The following is an 18,015-nucleotide window of genomic DNA, read 5'->3' on the forward strand; positions in this document are numbered from 1 at the left end:
ACAATACACAAACCCATCTCGCAAAGTTCTTCCATCACTAAATGCGGCAGGAATAATTATCAGAGAAGAAAAGGTGGACTTTGTGAATGTTTGTGCAGCTGGCTCTTATAACACAAAAATATGGAAATAGGAAACCTGTCTAACAGACAGAATCATGAACCATCAATGCAAATTGCCTTTTGCTAACTCATAGAAAATGAGTGCATTCAACTTACGCAGACAAAATATATTAATGAAAGCATGGAATTTGTTGTTGCAGCTATAAGTGTAATTAAAAAGAAAATGTGATGTATCCACAATAAGAAAGTAGTGAATAGGTGTAGTACGTTGTTTTATATTCATGCTGAAACTGTACTGTTGTTAGATGACATAATTTTTGCATGACGCTTTTTCTGTATACAGCAGCGGAATTCAACATGGCTAAAGAAACACCTTCAACCTGAGATCCTTTAGGTATTCTCTTATGCTTGGCTCCTGCAACCATCTATCTATCTATCTACCTATCTATCTTAGTTTTATAGTGTTAGCCAATATCATATACAGTATTTTAAATAATAGTAGGTATGTTTATACAAGTATGAATTGTATTCATCTTAAGATCTTCCAAAACTAGTTTTACTTCTGTTATGCTATTTAGGCAAGGGGAGATGTGAACTATTGTAATCTCAGAGAACAAGGACAAGACAAATAATTTTGCTAACACCCCACTAACGTGCGCTTTATAACAAGTTTTTAATGATAGAGGATACTTCTAAGGTTTTGCCAACTTCTCAAATATAGTGGTCAAGGCATAGATAATAAACTAGTTATACATGTTGTCCTGTTTACTTTCCAGTCTGTGCAAGCCTAGCAAAAACATTCAAAAACATGTCAAAGGGTAAGAGATAAAAAAACCCTCAACTCTAGTGTAGATGGAGACAGAGTGAAGCTAAGATTTTCAGGCAGTCTGACCTCTGCACTGTTACCATGCAGATGGGTTGGTAATATATGTAGTCTTTCTTTCTCTGTTATGCTGCATTATTTGTTACTAATAATCTTTTATTCCTAAAAGTTGATTAAGCCGAGCCATTTGGCATTATTGAATTCAGTCGAACCTGTAACACATGGTAATATTTTAGGGCTAGACCCAGTGTACCTTAAAAATCAAGTGCACAACTCCCACTGATCAATGATGCTAATGAAACCCTTAAAGGATGTGGGGAGAGCGAATTCTCTGAGCTTGTCCATTTCACAAATGATTTTTATTTACCCATCTTGTACAAATATCTGAAGAGCTAAATTCAGCTTGGGCCAGTAAATGCAGCAAAATGAAATTTCCTCTCTCTGGAACATGACATGACATGTCCCATTTTTGGATGGTATCTGTGCCATTCATAGTTTCTCTGTTTATACCTTGGAAACTATTCAAAGTGATGCTTTAAAATGTCATGAGATGGGAAGATGGATAAACTTAAATGCTGATCTGTCCCTTAGGTAAGATCCATTTTGATAGTGATAGCTACGGTTTCCATGTATTTGTCTGGCACATTTCATCCACTGAAGGATCTCTGAAGATATCACGGGAGTCATATGCACATCATTTCCCCCACTGCTTTATGACAGTTGCTGCTGTGGTGAGGCTGCTCTGGGTTAATGCAATGTAGCCAACATGAGACACGTCAAGAGTTAACAGCTGAGCTGCCTCTTTGAACCCTCTTTGGTCACATCCATGGAGGACTGGTGCAAAGCCTCCTCCACCTGCATCTTCCACCTGGTAGCCATCACAGTGTTCTTTGGAACTGTCTCATCCGTGTATTCACAATATTTTGTGCACTCCCTCACATGTTTGGGCTCTTTCCTTCACCTGTCCTGGGCTGGAATCTCCAGACTCGCCCACTCTTAGGTTATCGCCTCCTGTGTATCTACAGGGGCTTCTCATCTGGTCCATTTGGGTGTGGGGCCTGCCAATCTTCCCTTCGGGAGCTTTGAAGCGTAATTAACACAGTGACCAGCTTTCTTAAAAAAAACACCACCACACACCTATGTTTCATCTTAACAGCAAAAACAGTGCAGCATGAGAGCAAAACGATTTTCAGAAGTAAACCAGTCTATGTGCACAAGTTTCTCACCTAAGGCTTAGAAACTACTGGGAGATTAGCAAGGTCCTTCCGCTGGGCCCATGGCTATGTCAGCCTAGAGTCTCACAAACAGCACCAGACAACTGCCCCCACTCTCTCTAAAGATTTGCTTTTTAACTATTTCATATCCTTTCACTCTATTCCCACCTGTATAGGAGCTGATCTGCACTGAAAACTAATGTCAGTGTAGGTACGTCTCTCCGGAGTGTGAAAAATCCACACACACCCTCTGAGAGACATAGCTATGCCAACATAACGCCTGGCATACACAGTGCTAGGTACATGGAAGAATCCTTCTGTCAATCAAGCTACTGCCTCTTGGGAAGGTCAATTAATGACGCAGATTGGAGCACCCTTCCTATCCCTGTCGTGAGCATCTCCACCGAAGTGCTACAGGTGCATCACCGGCCCTGTGCTGCGGTAGTATTTGAGGTATAGGCGCACCCTAATTTTGGGCTGGAGACAAGGATTTGGGCACCATTTCTTAGTTCTGTTGCAATGTGAAGGATGGGAGAGTTGATCCATAACCATTCATGGTTCCTGTATATGACATGGATAGTGAGATTAAATACGGTCTAGTTACACTGGGTTCTTGGAAGGATGTCATAGATACATTGATTAAGCTGGACTGTTAAGAAATTATCAGGAAGGCAACAAAATATCTCTAATAGAAGTAACCTGCTGGTAAACATGGCAGGAGTCATTAGCGGCTTCCTATGAATTTCTTTGGCTGATGTCTGATTCTTGTCTTTTGTGAAGGGGGTTATAGCATTTCCTGGGGTAAATAACACTGCCTCATCCACTTTCTCCATATCATTCATGATTTTATTGAACTCAATCATATCCCCCCGTCGTCGTCTCTTTTCCGAACTGAACTGTTCCAATCCTTTTAATCTTTCCTCAAATTGAAGCTGTTCCATAACCCTGGTCATTTCTGTTACCCTTCCCTGTATATTTTCCACTGCTAATATACATTTTTGAGATGGGCTGACCAACACTGCACACAGTATTCTAGATGTGAGCGTATCATGGATTTATATAGTGGCCTTATGATATCATCTTATCTATCCCTTTCCTAATGGTTCTTATCATTCTGTTAGCTTTTGACTGCTACTGCAGCTAGTTCGGATGTTTACAGAGAACTGTCCACAGTGACTCCAAGATCTCTCTTGAGAGGTAACAGCTAATCTAGTCCCCATTTTGCGTGGATAGTTGTATGACTCCTCAGTCTGGGATGGTTCCTCAGATCCACCACCTAAAAAGAATGGCTCAGGTGTGGGAATCTCCCTCACTTCCTCTGCAGTGAAGACCAATGCAAAGAAATCATTTAGCTTCTCTGCAATGGCTTTGTCTTCCTTGGGTGCTCCTTTAGCACCTCAGTCATCTAGTGACGCCTCCCATTCTTTGTCAGGCTTCCTGCTTCTGATGTACCTAAAAAAATGCTGTTAGTTTTTTAGTCTTTTGCTAGTTGCTCTTCAATTTATTTTTTCACCTGCCTAACTGGACTTTTACACTTGACTTGCCAGATTGTATGCTCTAGGTCTATATTATAGTTTATAGTTTAATATAATATAAAAGTAAAAAAAAAAGAAATCAGGTTGAACCAAAACATTTTTTTTATTGAAATGATATATTTTTACCTTCTCAAAACAGAGTTTCAACATTATTAAAATGAAATGTTTAGACATTATCAGAATGAAACCTCCTGATGGTCCCAAACTAAAATTGTTCCAAATTGTGGTTTTTGTGGCTATATTTCTTGCCTGCTGCTCAGCCAGCATGGCAGAGGGGGAGGGGGGCGGGGTGAAGTTGCCGTTATTGACTCTGATTCTCTCCTGCCTTGCTCCTTGTGCTATCATTTATAACGGATCACAATGACTACTAAAGAGAGGATCAGCTATTATATTTCACTCAAATACCTAATTCTGGGGGGAAATAACACTGAATCTGGATGATTTCAGCCTATCTGCACCACATGAAGAAGAGCATCAAATATATAAAGTCCATCAGAGAGAACTTATTTAAAAAAGCCGACTAAATAAAGCGGATTGAATATAGAAAAAACAGTGGCTAGGGAAGCGGACAATCTGGGCATCCCAGAAGTCAGGGGAGTCTTAGATCCTGGGGATGCAGGACATTCTCCAGTCCATCAGCGCAGGAAGCCTGGGCAACTGGCTGCCAAGGAAGATGGGGATCCCAGGGATCAGGTAGGCTGGGGAGCCTGAGAGCTTGGCGAAACAGGGCGGCTTGCCCACCCATCCATCAGCCAGCAAGCATGCACATGGCCTGGTAGGAAACCAGAAAGGATGACCAGGCTTCCTGTGATGCATTTTAATTCAGCCTGTATGTGTGTGGCCTCCTCCTGAATGTATCTTTGTGGCTTTGAGGCAGCCCTGCAAGTGGCCCCTCATCTCAGTTTCCCTTTGGGGTAACTCCAAGCTCTTCATTTCAGACTCTTACTCAAATAGCAGTCATCCTGGGGGCCAGTTCCCCAGGCTGCTTGCCTGGTGTGCTGCTAGAGGTGGGTTGCGGGGGTGTGTGTGACTACCTGAATACCCAGGATCTGGGATCTCCTCCAGGAAAGTATTCAGTATTATCCCATATTGTCCTCAGTTAGGATGACTCTTTTTTTTTTTTTTTTTTGAAATCTCAAGATTTTCCATTGGAGAGAAGATCCATTTTCAGGCCAGCTCCTCTCACTTCTATTTATTATTAAATCATGAAACTCAGCCTCTCAGTTAGATTCAGTGAGGAATCATTTTCTGGTATATCGTTTTCCTCAGGGCGTCCTTCACCTCCTTGTTCCTCAGGCTGTAGATCAGAGGGTTCAACATGGGGATCACAAGTGTATAGAACACAGACACCACTTTGTCGTACTCCACTGAGTTGCTGGATGTGGGTCGTAAGTACATAAAGGACAGAGCCCCATACAGTATGGACACAGCCATCAGGTGGGATGCACAGGTGGAGAAAGCTTTCCGTCTGCCCTGGTTGGAGCGAATCCGCAAGATGGTCACCATGATAGAAACATAGGAAACAAGAATGACCAGAATAGTACTTAATACAACTATGACTGAAAGGAGGAAATGCACAGTGTCACCCATGTGAGTGTCAGAGCAGGAGAGTTTCTGAAGTGGGGGGAGGTGTCATAAACAGATAGCTAAGGGTTAATGTCTCTTTCACCTGAAGCACCTGACCAGAGGACCAATCAGGAAACCGGATTTTTTCAACTCTGGGTGGAGGGAATTTAGTGTCTGAGTCTTTTGTCTGTCTGCCTGCTTTCTCTGAGCTTTGGAGAAGTAGTTTCTACTTTCTAGTCTTCTGTTTCTAAGTGTAAGGACAAAGAGATCAGATAGTAAGTTATATGGTTTCTTTTCTTTGGTATTTGCATGAATATAAGTGCTGGAGTGCTTTGATTTGTATTCTTTTTGAATAAGGCTGTTTATTCAATATTTCTTTTAAGCAATTGACCCTGTATTGTATCATCTTAATACAGAGAGCCCATTTGTATGTATTTTTCTTTCTTTTATATAAAGCTTTCTTTTAAGACCTGTTGGAGTTTTTCTTTACTTCAGGGAAATTGAGTCTGTACTCACCAGGGAATTGGTGGGAGGAAAAAATCAGGGGAGATCTGTGTGTTGGATTTGCTAGCCTGATTTTGCATTCCCTCTGGGGGAATAGGAAAGTGCTTTTGGTTTCCAGGATTAGGAACGGAGAGGGGGAGTCACTCTGTGTAGTTTCACAGAGCTTGTGTCTGTGTATCTCTCCAGGAGCACCTGGAGGGGGGAAGGGAAAAAGGATTATTTCCCTTTGTTGTGAGACTCAAGGGATTTGGGTCTTGGGGTCCCCAGGGAAGGTTTTTCAGAGGGACCAGAGTGCCCCAAAACACTCTAATTTTTGGGTGGTGGCAGCAGGTACCAGGTCCAAGCTGGTAACTAAGCTTGGAGGTTTTCATGCTAACCCCCATATTTTGGACGCTAAGGTCCAAATCTGGGACTAAGGTTATGACAGGAGGTCACAGAAATAGTGATCAATGATATTGGGACCACAGAAGGACAGGCTGAACAAAGAGCCTGTGTGCACAATGGCATTAATGGAGGCATAAATGTATGATGCCGCTACCAGCTGAACACAGACTTTCCTGGACATAATGAGCGTGTACATCAGTGGCTTGCATATAGCTATGAAGCGATCATACGCCATCACAGCCAGAAGCAAAGCCTCAGAGTTCACGGAGAAGGAGTGAAAGAAAGACTGCGTGGCGCACCCAGCAAAGGAAATGACTTTCCTCTCTGCTAAGAAGTTCACCAGCGCCTTAGGGGCAATAGTGGAAGAGTAAGTGATGTCTACAAGGGACAAGTTGCTGAGGAAAAAATACATGGGGGTATGTAGCTGCGTCTCGATCCTGATTAAAGAGATCATGCTGAGGTTCCCCGCTAGGCTCATGCTGAAGATAAACAAAAACGTCCCAAAGAGGATAGCTTGCAGCGATCGACTGCCTTTGAATCCTAGAAGGATGAACACCGACACTCCAGTGTGATTGCCATGCGCCATATATTCCAGATGTTGTTGGGGTAAAAGAAAGAAAAACAGCCAAGATACAGTTTATGATTCAAGATTAATCGTATGGGAGTGGGAGGTGGGTACCACCATTATGAAATACAGTAGAAAGCCAAGATATAAAAGCCAAGTTATGCTGTTCTGGTTGTGCGACATTTGCAAACTTCAACTAATTTCATGTGAGTCTGTATAATTGCCAAGATTTTACTCCTTTTGAAGAAATATAAAATAAAATAGAAAGATCACTTCAGAATTTTCAGTCTGCATCCCTAGCAGGCAATGACATTTGCTAATATCTCTTCATGACATTGTATAGCTCGGCATTATTTGAAAAGGTGTAGAGAAACTAGAAAGGATCCAGAGAGGAGTGACAAAGGGATGGAATGCAAGCCATGTGAGCAAAGGCTGATGGAACTGGGTATGTTTAGTTTGAAAAAGAGGAGATAAAGGACAGACATGATAGCAGTCTTGAAATACTTGAAACATTGCTATAAAAAAGTTGGAGAAAAGTTTTTTTCTCTCTTGCCACACAGGGCAGGACAGGAGGCAGAGGGTTCAAACTCCAGCACAGCCGATTTAGATTAAACTTCAGGAAAACTTCCTATCTGTAAGAACAATAGGACAATGGAACAAACCTGCCAAGGGAGGTTGTGGAAGCTCCTTCACTGCAGGTTTTCAAAAGGAGGCTGGATCACCATCAGTCTTGGGTTAGTGAGACACAACAAACACTGCATCTTGGCTGAGGGTTAGACTAGAACAAGACCCATGTGGTCCCTTCCAACTCTATGGTTCTATGATTCTCTGAACTCTGCAACAATCTGATATAGAGCAGAAAGGTGGATGAAGTGTTTGAAAACCAGCCTTATATTGCAGCACTAGCACTCTTCCATAATTAAATCGTCAGTTAGGAACCAGGATATATTCGTGACAAGTCAACGAAAATCTCACATTTATAATAAAGTCCCAGAGTAAATTCCACAAAGACAATTCTTTTGGAGATAACTAAGTTAATATTCACAGAGGGTGTGTTTACACAACTAAAAGAGGTATGAATGAACAGTGGAGGTCAACAGAGGGAGGCTGTAGTTAAATCATGGTTGAAAGAAACTCTCACACTTGTTCTGGCCCCTGGCACTGGCATGGAACTGGCATAACTCAGCGGGGAATCAGAAGGAACACAAGTGGGTTTGGATAAGATCACCATTCAGGAGAGAAACAGCCTACTGAACAGTGATACAAATAAAACCCTTCTTTCTCTCTCTCATGTTCACTATGGCAATATCTGATCACCCTTCCTCCTAGCCTGGTGTCAGAGCCCAGACTCCAACTCGAGCCTGAATGTCTACTAAGCTATTTTTTGCGCTGTAGCACAAACCACACATGGCAGAATCAATTGACCTGGCCTCTAAGACTCTCTGCCATGAGTTATTTTTCCTTTCTGCAGTGTAGACATACTTTGAAGCTCTGTAAATCTCTCTCATATACCCAGAGTGCGTGGAGACAGTAGGAGTTGGACTAGATGATCATAATGGTCCCTTCTGACCTTAAAAGTCTATGAGTCTATGAGGCCCGGCCTTTCTTTCTCAGAAGATATTTTGAAAGCAGAGACATTATGCAGCTTCATACACACCCGATAGTAACCTAGAACTTCACAATGAGATGCCCCAGTAGCAGGTAGTGTCGGTCACACAGGGTCCAGGGAGACGTTTCCTTGGGATCCAAGTGGGTCGAAATGTGCTTGTTCTTCCACTTCAAGCTAATGAGAAAAATCTGAAATATACACGAGCTTTTTAGTTTCATTCCATTATCCCTGTGTATCCACCCTGAACCCGCAAGACCTTCCATCGGAGCAGAGACTGCTGTGTTGGGGAAAGCTAGTGCTGCCTGTTCTGTATAAAACCTATTTCGAACAGAGAGAGACCATCTCTCTCTAGGGCTGCCAATATAGTATATTTCACAGCAGAAAACCTGCTCAAAGAAGTTTAAAATGAAAACATTTGTTGTTCAAAAGCATGAACCTTATTTAAAAAAAAATAAAAATCCCTTGCAACTTGATTCCTGGCAAACAAGGGGTATTTTTATCTTACTTTTTCCTTTTTTTTCATTTGAGGAGCGTATGCAATAACTTAGCTTATTACAGCACATTGAGCCAGATGCTTAGTTGGTGTAACTCATCACAGCTCTGTTATGGTCCATGCTGCTATGACAATCAACAACAGCTGAGGGTCTCTAGCCCCATATATGACCCTGTCAAAAAAAAATCACATGCTGCATTCAGGGTATTTTAGGCTTTTTATCTCATTTTACTGCAAATTATTCAGTGAGAGATAAACAAGACAACATTTTGGTGTTAAAAGAGTCACCATTTTGAGAATAAGGGGGTGGGGAACTGTTTCTCATTGAAAAGAATGTATCTGGATGTATTTACCAGATAGCTGAAGAAAAGAAAACATTTATTTTACTCATGTTAGTCTTCATTCTGTAATATTAAAGCTGCCCGTTGCAAGAGAGACATCTCTCTTTCTTGGTTGCAAAAGAAGTAATTAGAGGCAGGGCGTATTTATTTGGTCTGCAGGCATTTGGAGACAGAATCCCTTAGAGCCGTCAATCTCACACCCGGCACAAAGGGCATCATTAAAATGCCCTTTAGATCACATGGGAGCAGTAGATAGTGGGATGCCAATCTGTTGGCTTTTAACTTTGTTCAAGTTCTTTGAAGCGTTGATGTTGCTCTACATCCCTTTCCCTTGTTTTAAATCTAAACCTCCCCCTAGCAATAATTATTTCCAGTCAGGAGTAAATGTGGAAAAGTTTATTGAAAATGCCTTTTCTGTTACATTTATTTAATTCTTTTGTAATTGCAGAGGAAATTAGAATTGAATCATTCATAACACTGTTTTTTTGAAAGCCCAGAGATAGAAACTTTATAAGCAGTTACCAGGTAGAATGGAATGGATTGGGATGAAGATGTTTTGTTTTGTTTTTTCTTCAGAGATGTCTGAAAACCTGGGATTGGAGTGGCAAAAATGGCTGTAGATAAAGGTTGAGGGGCACTGGCAGACTCAAGGGTTCAGAAAGGGCTGCAATAGCCAGGACCGGCGCTAGGGGTTTGAGTGCCCTGGGTGGACGGCAATTTCGCTGCCCAGCACGCTGGTCCCACAGCTCCGGTGGAGCTGCCGCAGTCATGCCTGCTGCAGGTCCACTGTAGCTGCGTGAGCAGCCGACCGTCCGCAGGCATGACTGCGGCAGCTCCACTGGAGCTGCAGGGCACCGGACCCTCTGTAGGCACCACTGTGGCAGCTCCACTGGAGTCGTCTGCTGCCCCCTCCGGCAAAACGGCGCCCACCAATTATTCTGGCGCCCTAGGCTATTGCCTAGGCTACCTACATGGTAGCTCCACTCTGGCAATAGCACAGAGTGATGGGTTGACTGGATGAAGGCCAGGCCCCATTGTGTGACCATCCAAGTCAGAGGCACGATAGACAAACCCATCTCGCAAAGTAGTTACATCACTAAATGCGGCAGGAATAGTTGTCAGAGAAGAAATGGGGGACTTTGTGAATGTTTGTGCAGCTGGCTCTTAGAACACAAAAATATGGAAATAGGAAAACCTCTCTGAGAGAATCATGAACCAGCAATGCAAATTGCCTTTTGCTAACTAGTAGAAAATAGATGCATTCAACTCACACAGACAAAATATATTAATGAAAGCATGGAATTTGTTTATTGTTGCAGATATAAGTGCAATAAAGAAGGAGATGTGATGTAACGACAATAAGAAAGTAGACTAGGTATAGTACATTGTATTTAGAATGTTTTATATTCATGTAGGGATATTTAAAGGTTTATATTAAACATGGTTTATGTGAGAAATGATTTATTGATTTATTGTTAATTAATACTTTAGAACTTAAGGTTTATGTTAGAAGTAAAATTGGAATAATTTATTGATTTATTGTTAAGTGATACTTATTTATCTTTTATTTTATTATGGTATTGACAATAAATGTGACAAAAGTCGTATCGCCTTTAATAAGATCCTCCTGGTTTTTGCTAGTCTAATAATAATTGGTACAACATTTATACTGAAACTCTACTGTTGTTAGATGAAGTAAGCTTAGCATGACCCTTGCTCTGTATATAGCAGGAGAATTCAACATGGCTAGAGAAATACATTCAACCTGAGAGCCTTTAGGTATTCTCCTATGCTTGGCTCCTGCAACCATCTATCTATCTATCTATATATCTATCTAATCTAGTTTCATAGTGTTAGCTAATATCATATACAACATTATATATAATAGTAGGTATGTTTATACAAGTATGAACTGTATTCATCTTAAGATCTTCCAAAACTGTTTTTATTTCTGTTGTGCTATATAGCCAAGGGGAGATGTGAACTATTGTAATCTCAGAGAACAAAAAAAAGCAAATAATTTTGATGACACCTCACTAATGTGTGTTTTATAACAAGTTTTTACTGGTAGAGGATACTTCTAAGGTTTTGCCAACTTCTCAAATACAGTGGTCAAGGCATAGATAATAAACTAGTTATACATGTGGTCCTGTTTACTTTCCAGTCTGTGCAAACTTAGCAAAAACATTCAAAAACATGTCAAAGGGTAAGAGATAAAAAACCCCTCAACTCTAGTATAGATAGACACAGAGTGAAGCTGAGATTTTCAGGCAGTCTGACCTCTGCACTGTTACCATGCAGATGGGTTGGTAATATATGTAGTCTTTCTTTCTCTGTTATGCTGCATTCATCTCTTATTAATAATCTTTTATTCTTAAAAGTTGATTAATCCGAGACATTTGGCATTACTGAATTCAGTCGAACCTGTAACACGTGGTAATGATTTAGGGCTGGAACCAGTGTGCTTTGAAAGCCAAGTGCACAACTCCCACTGCTTTCACTGATGCAAATCAATCCCTTAAAGGATGTGGGGAGAGCGAATTCTCTGAGCTTGTCCACTTTCCAAATGATTTTTATTTACCCATTTTGTACATATATCTGAAGAGCTAAATTCAGCTTGGGCCAGTAAATGCAGCAACATGACATGTCCCTTTTTTGGATGGTATCTGTGCCATTAATAGTTTCTCTGTTTATACCTTGGAAATGATTCAAAGTGATGCTTTAAAATGACATGTGATGGGAAGATGGATAAACTTAAATGCTGATCTGTCCCTTAGGTAAGATCCATTTTGATAGTGATAGCTATGGTTTCCATGTATTTGTCTGGCACATTTCATCCACTGAAGGATCTCCGAAGATGTCACGGGATTCATATGCGCATTATTTCCCCCACTGCTTTATCACAGTTGCCGCTGTGGTGAGGCCGCTCTGGGTTAATGCAATGTAGCCAACATGAGACACGTCAAGAGTTAAGAGTTGAGCTGCCTCTTTGAACCCTCTTTGGCCAAATCAATGGAGGACTGGTGCAAAACCTCCTCCACCTGCCTCTTCCACCTGGTGGCCATCACAGTGTTCTTTGGAACTGGCTTGTCCCTGTATTCACAATATTTTGTGCACTTCCTCACATGTTTGGGCTCTTGCCTTCACTTGTCCTGGGATGGAATCCCCAGACTCTCCCACTCTTAGGTTATCGCCTCCTGTGTATCTACAGGGGCTTCTCATCTGGTCCATCTTGGTGTGGGGCCTGCCAGTCTTCCCTTCGGGAGCTGTGATGAGTAATTAACACAGTGACCAGCTTTCTTAAAAAAACACACACCTGCGTTTCATCTTAACAGCAAAAACACAGCACAGCATGGGAGCAAAAGGATTTTCAAACAGTAAATCAGTCTATGTGCATGAGTGTTTCACCTAAGGCATAAAAACCCCCGGGGAGATTAGCAAGACCCTTCTGCCGGGCCCATGGCTATGTCATCCTAGAGTCTCTCAAACAGCATCTGACAACTGCCCCCGCCCTCTCTAGAGATTTGCTTTTTAACTATTCCATATCCTTTCACTCTATTCTCATCTGTACAGGGGCTGATCTGCACTGAAAACTAACATCAGTGTAGCTACGTCCCTGGGGGCCAGTTCCCCAGGCTACTTGCCTGGTGTACTGCTGCGGATTGGTTGGTGGGGGGTGTGATTGCCCGAATACCCAGGATCTGGGATCTCTCTGATTTCCAGGGAAGTACTCCATATCATCCCATGTTGTCCTGAGTTAGGATGATTCTTTTTTTTTTTTTTTGAAATCTCAGCATTTTCCATAGGAGAGAAGTTCCATTTTCAGGCCAGCTCCACTCATGTCTCTTTATTATTAAATCATGAAACTCAGTTTCTCAGTTAGATCAGTGAGGAATAATTTTCTGGTATATTGTCTTCCTCAAGGCGTCCTTCACCTCCTTGTTCCTCAGGCTGTAGATCAGGGGGTTCAACATGGGGATCACAAGGGTATAGAAAACGGACACCACTTTGTCGTACTCCACTGAGTTGCTGGATGTGGGTCGTAAGTACATAAAGGACAGAGTCCCATACAGAATGGACACAGCCGTCAGGTGGGAGGCACAGGTGGAGAAAGCTTTCCGTCTGCCCTGGTTGGAGCGGATCCGCAAGATGGCCACCATGATAGAAACATAGGAAACAAGGATGACCAGAATAGTACTTAATGCAACTATGACTGAAAGGAGGAAATGCACAGTGTCACCCATGTGAGTGTCAGAGCAGGAGAGTTTCTGGATTGGGGGGAGATCACAGAAAAAGTGATCAATGATATTGGGACCACAGAAGGACAGGCTGAACAAAGAGCCTGTGTGCACAATGGCATTAATGGAGGCATAAATGTATGATGCCGCTACCAGTTGAACACAGACTTTCCTGGACATAATGAGCGTGTACATCAGTGGCTTGCGTATAGCTATGAAGCGATCATATGCCATCACAGCCAGAAGCAAAGCCTCAGAGTTCACGCAAAAGGCGTGAAAGAAAAATTGCGTGGCGCATCCAGCAAAGGAAATGACTTTTCTCTCTGCTAGGAAGTTGACCAGAGCCTTAGGGGCAATAGTGGAAGAGTAAGTGACGTCTACAAGGGACAAGTTGCTGAGGAAAAAATACATTGGGGTGTGTAACCGCATCTCGATCCTGATTAAAGAGATCATGCTGAGGTTCCCTGCTAGACTCATGGTGTAGATAAACAAAAACATCCCAAAGAGGATAGCTTGCAGCGATCGACTGTCTTTGAATCCTAGAAGGATGAACACCGACACTCCAGTGTGATTGCCATGCGCCATATATTCCAAATGCTGTTGGGGAAAAAAAAGAAAAACAGCCAAGATACAGTTTATGATTCAAGATTAACCGTATGGAGCTGGGAGGTGAATACCACCATTGTGAAATACAGTAGAAAGCCAAGATACAAAAGCTAAGTTATGCTGTTCTGGTTGTGTGACATTTGCAAACTTAAACTAATTTCATGTGTCTGTATAATTGCCAAGATTTTACTCCTTTTGAAGGAAAATAAAATAAAATAGAAAGATCACTTCAGAATTTTCAGTCTGCATCCCTAGCAGGTAATGGCATTTGCTAATATCTCTTCATGACATTGTATGGCTCGGCATCATTTGAAAGGATGTAGAGAAACTAGAAAGGATCCAGAGAGGAGTGACAAAGGGATGGAATGCAAACCATGTGAGCAAAGGCTGAAGGGACTGGGTATGTTTAGTTTGGAAAAGAGGAGATTAAGGACAGACATTATAGCAGTCTTAAAATACTTGAAACATTGCTATAAAAAAGTTGGAGAAAAGTTTTTTCTCTTGCCACAGAGGGCAGGACAAGAGGCAGAGGGTTCAAACTCCAGCACAGCCGATTTAGATTAAACCTCAAGAAAACTTCCTAAGTGTCAGAGCAGTAGGACAATGGAACAAACCTGCCAAGGGAGGTTGTGGAAGCTCCTTCACTGGAAGTTTTCAAAAGGAGGCTGGATCACCATCAGTCTTGGGTTAGTGAGACACAACAAACACTGCACCTTGGCTGGTGGTTAGAGTAGAACACTACCCACGTGGTCCTTTCCATCTCTATGGTTCTATGATTCTCTGAACTCTGCAACAATCTGATATAGAGCAGAAAGGTGGATGAAGTGTTTGAAAACCAGCCTTATATTGCAGCACTAGCACTCTTCCATAATTAAATCGTCAGTTAGGAACCAGGATATATTCATGACAAGTCAACCAAAATCTCACATTTGAAATAAAGTACCACAGTAAATTCCACAAAGACAGTTCTTCTGGAGATAACTAAGTTAATATTCAAAGAGGGGGTGTTTACATAACTAAAGGAGGTATGAATGAACAGTGGAGGTCAACAAAGGGAGGCTGTAGTTAAACCATGGTTGAAAGAAACTCTCACACTTGTTCTGGCCCCTGGTACTGGCATGGAACTGGCATAACTCAGTGGGGAATCAGAAGGAACACAAGTGGGTTTGGAAAAGATGACCATTCAGGAGAGAAACAGTCTACTGAACAGTGATGCAAATAAAACCCTTCTTTCTCTCTCTCTCTCTCTCTCATGTTCACTATGGCAATATCTGATCACCCTCCCACCTCGCCTGGTGTCAGAGCCCAGACTCCAACTCGAGCCTGAATGTCTACTAAGCTATTTTTTGCGCTGTAGCGCAAACAACACACGGCAGAATCAATTGTCCTGGCCTCTAAGACTCTCTGCCATGATTTATTTTTCCTTTCTGCAGTGTAGACATACTTTGAAGTTCTGTAAATCTCTCTCATATACCCAGAGTGCGTGGAGACAGTAGGAGTTGGACTAGATGATCATAATGGTCCCTTCTGACCTGAAAAGTCTACGAGTCTATGAGGCCCAGCCTTTCTTTCTCCAAAGATATTTTGAAAGCAGAGACATTAAGCAGCTTCATACACACCCGATAGCAACCTAGAACTTCACAATGAGATGCCCCAGTAGCAGGTAGTGTCGGTCACACAGCGTCCAGGGAGACGTTTCCTTGGGATCCAACTGGGTCTAAATGTGCTTGTTCTTCCACTTCAAGCTGATGAGAAAAATCTGAAATATACACGAGCTTTTTGGTTTCATTCCATTATCCCTGTGTATCCACCCTGAACCCGCAAGACCTTCTGTCGGAGCAGAGATTGCTGTGTTGGGGAAAGCCAGTGCTGCCCATTCTGTACAGAGCCTTCTTTCAACAGAGAGAGACCATCTCTCTCTAGGGCTGCTAATATAGTATATTTCACAGCAGAAATCCTGCTCGAAGAAGTTTAATTGAAAACATTTGTTGTTCAAAAGCATGAACCTTATTTAAAAAAAAATAAAAATCCCTTGCAACTTGATTCCTGGCAAACAAGGGGTATTTTTATCTTACTTTTTCCTTTTTTTTCATTTGAGAAGCTTATACAATTACTTAGCTCATTAAAGCACATTGGGCCAGATGCTTAGTTGGTGTAAATCATCACAGATCTATTGTGATCCATACTGCTATGACAATCAACAACAGCTGAGGGTCTCTAGCCCCATATATGACCCTGTTAAAAAAAATCACATGCTGCATTCAGGGTATTTTAGGCTTTTTATCTCATTTTACTGCAAATTATTCAGTGAGAGATAATCAAGACAACATTTTGGTGGTAAAAGACTCACCATTTTGAGAATAGGGAAAAAAACCTGTTTCTCTTTGAAAAGAATGGATCTGGGTGTATTTACCAGGTAGCTGAAGAAAAGAAAACATTTATTTTACTCACTTTAGTCTTCGTCCTGTAATATTAAAGCTGCCTGTTGCAAGGGAGATATCTCTCTGTCTTGGATTCAAAAGGAGTAATTAGAGGCAGGGTGTATTTATTTGGTCTGCAGGTATTTGGAGACAGAATCCCTTAGAGCTGTCAATCTCACACCCGGCACAAAGGGCATCATTAAAATGCCCTTTAGGTCATATGGGAGCAGTAGATAGTGGGATGCCAATCTGTTGGCTTTTAACTTTGTTCAAGTTCTTTGAAGCGTTGATGCTGCACTCCATCCCTTTCCCCTGTTTTAAATATAAACCTCCCCCTAGCAATAATTATTTCCAGTCAGGAGTAAATGTGGAAAAGTTTATTGAAAATGCCTTTTCTGTTACATTTATTTAATTCTTTTGTAATTGCAGAGGAAATTAGAATTGAATCATTCATAACACTGTTTTTTTGAAAGCCCAGAGATAGAAACTTTAAAAGCAGTTATCAAGTAGAATGCAATGGATTGGGATTAAGTTGTTTTGTTTTGTTTTTTTCTTCAGAGATGTCTAAAAAACCTGGGATTGGAGTGGCAAAAAATGGCTGTAGATAAAGGTTGAGGGGCACTGGCAGACTCAAGGGTTCAGAAAGGGCTGCAATAGCCAGGACCGGCGCTAGGGATTTGAGTGCCCTGAGTGGATGACAATGTCGCCGCCCCGCACGCTGGTCCCGCGGCTTCGGTGGAGCTGCCGCAGTGGTGCCTGCGGAGGGTCTGGTGCTCCGCGGCTCAGGTGTAGCTGCCGCAGTCATGCCTGTGGGCGGTCCACTGGAGCCACGTGAGCAGCCGACTGTCCGCAGGCATGACTGCGGCAGCTCCACCGGAGCCGCGGAGCACCGGACCCTCTGGCAGGCACAACTGCGGCAGCTTCACTGGAGCCGCCTCCAGCCCCCTCTGGCAAAAACGGCTCTCACCAATTATTCTGGCACCCTAGGCGATTGCCTAGGCTGCCTAAATGGTAGCGCTGGCCCTGGCAATAGCACAGAGTGGTGGGTTGACTGGATGAAGGCCAGGCCCCATTGTGTGTCCAGCCAAGTCAGAGGCACGATAGACAAAACCATCTCGCAAAGTAGTTACATCACTAAATGCAGCAGGAATAGTTGTCAGAGAAGAAATGGGGGACTTTGTGAATGTTTGTGCAGCTAGCTCTTAGAACACAAAAATATGGAAATAGAAAAACCTGTCTAACAGACAGAATCATGAACCAGGAATGCAAATTGCCTTTTGCTAACTAATAGAAAGTAGATGCATTCAACTCATAGACAAAATATATTAATGGAAGCATGGAATTTGTTTGTTGTTGCAGATATAAGTGCAATTAAGAAGCAGATGTGATGTAACCACAATAAGAAAGTAATGACTAGGTATAGTATATTGTATTTAGAATGTTTTATATTCGTATTGAAAGTGTACTGTTGTTAGATGAAGTAAGCTTAGCATGACCCTTGCTCTGTATACAGCAGGAGAATTCAACATGGCTAGAGAAACACATTCAACTTGAGAGCCTTTAGGTATTATCCTATGCTTGGCTCCTGCAACTATCTATCTATCTATCTATCTATCTATCTATCTATCTATCTATCTATCTATCTATCTATCTATCTA

General features: G+C 42.1%; 2 protein-coding genes across 2 annotated transcripts; both read right to left on the bottom strand.

The window, feature by feature from the left end:
• Positions 1-4,861: 4,861 nt before the first annotated feature.
• On the bottom strand, positions 4,862-6,674 carry LOC127052904 (olfactory receptor 1020-like). The gene is made up of 2 exons (XM_050957052.1): positions 6,134-6,674; positions 4,862-5,262 (listed from the first exon to the last, which is right to left on the bottom strand). The coding sequence occupies exons 1-2, from the start codon at positions 6,669-6,671 to the stop codon at positions 4,862-4,864; spliced, it is 939 nt and encodes a 312-aa protein (XP_050813009.1). The 5' UTR covers positions 6,672-6,674.
• Positions 6,675-12,875: 6,201 nt separating this feature from the next.
• On the bottom strand, positions 12,876-15,040 carry LOC127052898 (olfactory receptor 1020-like). Its single transcript, XM_050957044.1, has 2 exons — positions 15,025-15,040; positions 12,876-13,891 (listed from the first exon to the last, which is right to left on the bottom strand). Coding segments are annotated over exons 1-2 (915 nt in total). The 5' UTR covers positions 15,026-15,040; the 3' UTR covers positions 12,876-12,977.
• Between the last annotated feature and the right edge of the window lie 2,975 nt (positions 15,041-18,015).

Source organism: Gopherus flavomarginatus, chromosome 5, assembly GCF_025201925.1.
Source record: "Gopherus flavomarginatus isolate rGopFla2 chromosome 5, rGopFla2.mat.asm, whole genome shotgun sequence".
Lineage (NCBI taxonomy): Eukaryota > Metazoa > Chordata > Testudines > Testudinidae > Gopherus > Gopherus flavomarginatus.

Coding starts and splice junctions, on each gene's coding strand:
- LOC127052904 (XM_050957052.1), bottom strand. CDS start 6,671: ATGGCGCATGGCAATCACACTGGAGTGTCGGTGTTCATCCTTCTAGGA. Junction 5,263..6,133: donor CATTGATCACTATTTCTGTG/ACCTCCTGTCAT, acceptor TCTGTTTATGAC/ACCTCCCCCCACTTCAGAAA.